Source organism: Juglans microcarpa x Juglans regia, chromosome 2S, assembly GCF_004785595.1.
Source record: "Juglans microcarpa x Juglans regia isolate MS1-56 chromosome 2S, Jm3101_v1.0, whole genome shotgun sequence".
Classification (NCBI taxonomy): domain Eukaryota; kingdom Viridiplantae; phylum Streptophyta; class Magnoliopsida; order Fagales; family Juglandaceae; genus Juglans; species Juglans microcarpa x Juglans regia.
The window spans coordinates 14,053,952-14,060,367 of record NC_054597.1 but is presented as its reverse complement, the minus strand read 5'-3'; the positions used below and the strand labels follow the sequence as shown (position 1 = coordinate 14,060,367).

Genomic DNA, 6,416 nt, shown 5'->3' with positions numbered 1-6,416 from the left:
TGATGAAGAACAACTTCACACTAATTGCAAATTGCATATTAGATATCGATGGCTATTTTTTATTGGATTTTATTATCGTCATTCACATCAGTTTGATATATCATCTTAAAATCACTTAAAATGTGATACATCAGCTGGCTTATTGAGAATGATAAGTTTTGAGAAGAAAAATAACATTTATCTAATTAAAATTCGTGAACAATATAACAGCTGATTAATTAAAATTGGGTTTCTGTTGATAGCTGATTAATTACCTAGTGCTATACATTTCAGACTGCTTTGTGCTTTACATTATGAGATCATGATGCCTGTTGTTGGCATGCCACAGCCTTTCTTTTGCAGATGCTCTTTCTTGAGAGACATAAACTTAGCTGCTATAGCATCATAGTCAGGCAACTTGGGATGAACATGGTTGGGATGTTGATAAGGGCAAGAATTGGAGCGTTGCATGTTTTCCTTGCTTGCTTCTTTAGGTCGTTCCGAGGGCATGGTCTCAGCCCTTGAATAGGGGGGCAAAGTTTCTTTTCTTGTAAGACAACTATCCATCGTTTGGCAGGAAAATCTGTCTTCACTGCCTCTCATTTCACTGTTCTGCCAATTATGCTGGAAATCTGGGCAGGTGAAATCATTATGCACACTAGCACCACTGCAGTTACTTGTTCTCCTCGGTTTCTGAGGGAGGATTGTCCATTCTGTGTCCTTATTTGATTCTTCATTCCAGAACCTGTGGTGATGGCAACATTCATGACAAACATGTTCTCTTTTGGGACCGTGATTTGGGAAGGTGATTTCTCTCTTAAGCTTCCATGGTAAAACTTCCAGGTTGTCTGCGCCTTTGTCACCAGAGGAGCAAACATAAAATCGGTGTCTCAAGCTGTTCTCAGGCATCTTATGGTTAAAGAATGATCCCTTGAGATCATGCCTGCAGTTACATGTCTGGATGTTACCACTCAAGTCGACAAAACAGTAAGGTTTCTTCAGTCCTTTCCGAGCATCATATGAGTGTTGCCTTCCTAATCCTGGAGTCTTCTTCTGATGCTTGCTGGGATGATTAGTTGGAGAAGTTTTGCACGGTTTGTCATAATATGTTACACATTCAATGTTGTTCATGCTTTGTTTTTCCCGAGGCATTGATGTCCTCAATCTTTTCCCAGATTCCTTTCCACCTTTTCTACATCTTCTTGAGCCTGACCTCTCACTCAATGATTCACAATTGTCGATATTATTTTGGTCACAACTGATTCCATTTTTTTCACACCTGGGAGCGACAGATGATTTGAACTTAAATACTCTTTGGTCTTGGAAATTTCCATCCTTTTTCGTGAAAGACTGAAACTCCTCTATGACATCAAAACCTACTACCGCTTCCTCGGAAAATTGAGGCAAATTCTCTGTAGAAGATGCCGTGGGAGTTCTCATTTCCTTGTGGTCCAAACCAGAAATTCTACACTTACTTGGTGAATCGAGGCTGGCATTTTCTACTTTCTCTGCTTTTTCATGCATAGGAGATTCTACTACATCTGGGGATGATTGCTGAACAACAGAAGAACTACTTGACTGTACATTGGAAGAAACAGTCAAAGCACTAGATGTACCAGAATCTTGATGGATGGGAGAGCTGCACTGTTCATTCGAAATGTTCTTGCTTGTTGATATTGAATCCAGATGTATGACATTTCTTTCTCTCTCTCTAGCATTTGAAGCTTGAATTTCAGATCCTTTGTTTGTATCATAATAAGTCAGAACATCTGTATCCAGTACTTGATGTCCACTATTTTCTTTCACCTGCAGGTTCCATGGTAGAAAAAAGAGTAAAATTGCTTAGAATTGGTAAAAGCAGCATGAATTTGTTTTTTTTTTACATACTGATTCAAGCATGTAGGTCACCTGCTGTTTTTGCCATTCAGGGTAGTATTCAAGTGCTAAAACTTCTGATTTCAGGCAGCATTCCCTGGCTATGTCATCAACCAATCTATGCTTCACATCCTCTGAGACTGACTGAATGGAGAGTTTCTCTTTTATCTGTAGTTTTAGATTTTATAAAATTGAATTCATATGTTAGAAACTGGAATACCCCCTATCAATATTACTAACTGGTATAGATTATTAACCTCATGATTCACTAGATTCCCAGGAAATAGTTCGACAGCTGACACTGCAAATCTCTGACCATAACGCTCTCCGAAAAGCTTCCGGATCACCTGAAGCTCAGGTAGATCCCCACATCTTGCAGAGGCAAATATAAGACTTGAAACTGCTTCATTGATATCATTTGGACAGTCCCTGAATCCACGAAATTACAAACAAAAATCTTTGATTAACATCAGAATGGCTAATGTATGTAGCACAGGAAAGAGATCGGTTATCTGTAGTTACATACTTGTGTCTTCGGATATACGAAAGATGAATGAGGATGAATTCACAAAAATGATCTAACAATTCATACACTGCTGCTATGCTTTCATCTTTGATGAGCTGCTCAACCTGAAAGATGAGAAAAATGGTCACATAGCAATGGCTGAAAAAACAAACTCCTAATACTTCAGCAAAAGTTGCCATAGTAATCTTGGAGTAGAAACTAATGAAACAAACAAGAAAGCATATATACTCCTAGTATGCATAATTACAGAATCAAATTGAGACAGCTTACAACTGACTTTCTAAATCGAATTCTGTTTTGGTCATTATCTTGTTATGCTCAACTTTAACCTACTCGGATTATTTTTCAGAACAGATTAGAAAGCAAGCTTAAAAGGTGTTGCTGCCTAGAAAAAAGATCCTTTCGAGTCCGACTTTTAAAATTTACCAATAAGGTGCACGAAACAGAAATTACAGGAACATTTGGTCAGAAAACTGAAAAATAACTCTTTTCAATGGCAGAACTTGTACCTTAACTTCTTCGAAACAAGTCCTGGCATAAAATTGAACTATTTTCCAGATTGAAGTTATATTGATAGTATTTAGTTCTATAATTGTGTATACGTTAATGAAACTTGCACTCAATCATAATTGCCAATCTTGCTACAATCAACTTTTTTTCTTTCTTGCCTCTCTTCCTCTCATCATCTTTATTATATTTAGAGCTTTTGATGTCAGGAAACGATTCTTATATGTTACCTAATACAAGGCTCATCATCAAACTTCCCATGAATGATTGGGAAACCTTAAACAATCAGCTAGAAATGGAACAAACAGAAAGTTTGCTATTTACATCATAACCTCCCCTAGTATCTGCAATCTTTTAACCCCTAGACTTCTCAGAAAATCATAATTTTCTGGAAGGACAAACACAACGGATTTTCATGGAAAACTTGTTTTATTCCAAGCCCGGAGCAATAATTAAGACAAGCTATAGAACTTGAAAAATGAATTCTGAAGTCAAGAAAAGAAAAATCAGAGGTAATTAATAAAACTCTGGATTAAAAAGCAATATATGTTCATTAGCTTACCCGATTAAAAGCAATATGTTCATAACCACTATTGATTAACTGAGCCACGTCTTCGCGCAGTTGCCTCACAATCGAATTCCTCTTGTTCTTCAGAAGCTTTAGACGACACTGAACCCGGTTGATCAATTTCTTGCTGCAACAGGAAACACACACGAGTGCCTGATATGATCAGCCGCAAATGATTGATCATCATGAACAAAGTAACTTCAAGCTCCTGAACATATTAGCTTACCATTTTGAAGCTTTTCGCCATCCGAACAAGATGTCAAACATGTCTTAAGTTCTACACAACAAATCGGGATTTTCTTTTCAGCCTCAGTAAGAAGATGAACAAGAAGAAGAAAGAAGTACGAGGATTAACAGAGACTTAATTTGGAGCTCAAGCTGGTATAGAAAGGTGGCTAAACATGTCATGGGGATGAGAAGGAAAGAGAAAAGGAAAGAGAGAAGGAAAAGAAAGAGAAGGGAATGAAGAAGAAGAAGAAGAAGAGGAGAAACTAAAACACCATGGCAGTTGGGGTTGGTATATCTAGAGAGAGGGGAGGTGAGGATCGAAGGGCCTGAGGGAGTGGGAGAGAGTGATGCGCGAGGCACTTCTGGTTCCCGTGGAAAACTGCCCCACTACTCCACCGGTTCTTGGGACACTTGTCATTTCTCAACCTCCTATGTTTACACCCTTTGAAATCGGACTACAAACATGAGACTCAAATTTTTCTGCAGACCGCCGAGTTGCTTGACTATCGACAAACCCAGAAAGGCCAAAAAAAAAAAAAGAAAAAAGAAAAAAGAAAAATTAACAGAGAAAATTTAAAGAAAAAGAAAACAAAAAATATAATAGTATTACATAATTGAAAATACCAATGCTTTTATTTGTTCTCCATTGAAAATATAATTATAAAAAGTTTATAAATAAATTATTCAACAAAATTATTCAAAGAAAATAAATAGATTTTTTTTATTCTTAATAAAAAGGTGGGAAAATGGGGAAAAAATAATTGGACCGTAAACATTTAGGAACTGAAAGAACGGAGTCAATTGGGATATTAGAAACTATGAAAAAGTTTATAAAGACAGGTGGGGCAAGTAAACTTCGGAAAAATGTGGATATATCTTTTATATAATATATATTATATCAACCGAAGCAAAGATATCGTTGTCGTGATCACATCATCTAATCATATTGTTAAATGATACAGAATGAATTTGATCTTAATCTCAAATTTAATATAATTTGAAAAATCATGCGACTAAATATTAAACATTTTGAAGTGTTAAAAGAGTATATTCTTTTACTATTTCAAATATTCATACTTTCAACTCTTCTCATTCACTCCAACAAATCTGAACACAAAAGAAATTTGAAAAAATGGAATAGAAAATTTCAAAGTAAAAAAAAAAAAAAAAAAATAAAAGACAATATCTCAAATTAAAGTTGAGATTTCATCAACTAAACAAGGCCAAAATGGTTATTAATAATGGAAAAGAAAAAAGGGTGATGAAAGAAGGTAAAAGTAATTAAATAATGGTTCAGTGGAGCCATTAATTATTTGTTTTCTTTGTAATTTACATCCATCATGATCTGATCTTATTTTTACTTTCTACTAAAATATCTTATTTTCTTTGAATTAATCATAAAACTTGTGTATTATCAACTAAATTGAATCCAAATCCGATTTGCTTGTCGTCAAATTCTCAAGTTTTATTTTTTAAAAAATATTTCGACTTACTTTTATTTTTTAGTGGTTCATAAAGAACATATATCGAGATTAACCATATATATTAATTGAAAAGAATAATACTAGAAAAAATTAATTTAAAATTTTGATTAATTATTTAAATTAAAAATTCTTCATCTTAATTATTTATGCTGACTTTTAAGTCCTAAAACATATTGAGCCGTCCCTATCATTGTAAATAAATTTCTCTTTTATTAGAGAGGCTGAGAGAGAGATAGAGACCATGGCGTGCTTATGCTGCCGTGCCGTTTCTTCTCTTTCGAAAGCACCCATAATAATAATAATAATAATAAACAGTACTTTGTAATCGAGAGAATAAATGGACGTTTATCAGGAAAAAAAAAAAAAAAAAAAAAAACAAAACCAAATGAACAAACGATTGGAGAGATATTTTTGCATACTTATTTCAAAATAAGCTATATATTTGCGTGTTTTTCTGAGTCCATGAAAATTTTCCACTTGTAAAAGCACTTTTTGTGGTGGTGGTGTTATGCTCGTCATCAGCATCACGATGGGTACAGCTTATTTTGAAATAAGCTATACTCAAAATAAGCTATACATGTAAAACTGAATTGAATCATGCTAGTAATCTTTGGCCGAATCGGAGATAGTTTACAACTATTTTACTCTTCAAACAGTGCTTATATTTGAAGAAGTATTGATAAATCAAAATTAATTTATTACAGTGCTTATATTTTACAGATCATTACTGAAGAAGATTAAGGTACACACCCCTATATAAAGGAAATCATGTAGTTGTAACCAACTCGATTTCTTTAACTAAATCAGTTGTAGTTTATCCTCTATAAAACTGCTATCCGATAGTATAGGAGTCTCTTCTTACGCTATTTGAATGTTTTTTTATATTTGAACTTGTAATTGCAATATCCTGTACAATCCTTATATATAGGACATTCTCGTATCAATATAGTTAACGCTTCCGTATATTCTATATGGTATCAGAGACTACAGTTCTCTAACGAGTATTTTTTTTCAATGGCCTAATCCCCTGAGTCTGTGATTCTCAATAACTCTGAGCCTACTGGCAATGGTGACACTCACCTTGTTGCCATCAATGCCGGCTCCCAGCTTCCAGAGGAAGCTGACACCTTCCAACTTTCCTTCATGGCATGCCCATCTGATGTCTTTACTCATTGGCTACGATCTCCAAGGCTACCTTGACGGCACCATTGCCTGCCCGTCATCAACGCTTCCCACCAACACCTCCTCT

At 35.1% G+C, this 6,416-nt stretch overlaps 1 protein-coding gene across 3 annotated transcripts; it reads right to left on the bottom strand.

The window, feature by feature from the left end:
* Positions 1-254: 254 nt before the first annotated feature.
* On the bottom strand, positions 255-4,151 carry LOC121253277. 3 transcript variants are annotated; one of them, XM_041153276.1, is made up of 6 exons: positions 3,682-4,151; positions 3,450-3,608; positions 2,381-2,484; positions 2,112-2,283; positions 1,888-2,022; positions 255-1,785 (listed from the first exon to the last, which is right to left on the bottom strand). In XM_041153276.1, the coding sequence occupies exons 1-6, from the start codon at positions 3,700-3,702 to the stop codon at positions 292-294; spliced, it is 2,085 nt and encodes a 694-aa protein (XP_041009210.1). In that variant the 5' UTR covers positions 3,703-4,151; the 3' UTR covers positions 255-291. The 3 variants fall into 3 exon arrangements, with proteins under 3 accessions (XP_041009210.1, XP_041009211.1, XP_041009212.1); XM_041153277.1 differs by having other exon boundaries at positions 3,450-3,582; positions 3,682-4,150; XM_041153278.1 differs by lacking the exon at positions 2,381-2,484 and having other exon boundaries at positions 3,450-3,582; positions 3,682-4,150.
* Positions 4,152-6,416: the final 2,265 nt, after the last annotated feature.

Excerpts from the sequence above, each read along its gene's own strand:
- LOC121253277 (XM_041153276.1), bottom strand. The coding sequence starts at position 3,702 with ATGGCGAAAAGCTTCAAAATG. Across the intron at positions 3,609-3,681 it reads TGGCGAAAAGCTTCAAAATG|GCACTCGTGTGTGTTTCCTG; the intron begins GTAAGCTAATAT and ends TGATCATATCAG. Across the intron at positions 2,284-2,380 it reads TCGTATATCCGAAGACACAA|GGACTGTCCAAATGATATCA; the intron begins GTATGTAACTAC and ends TCGTGGATTCAG.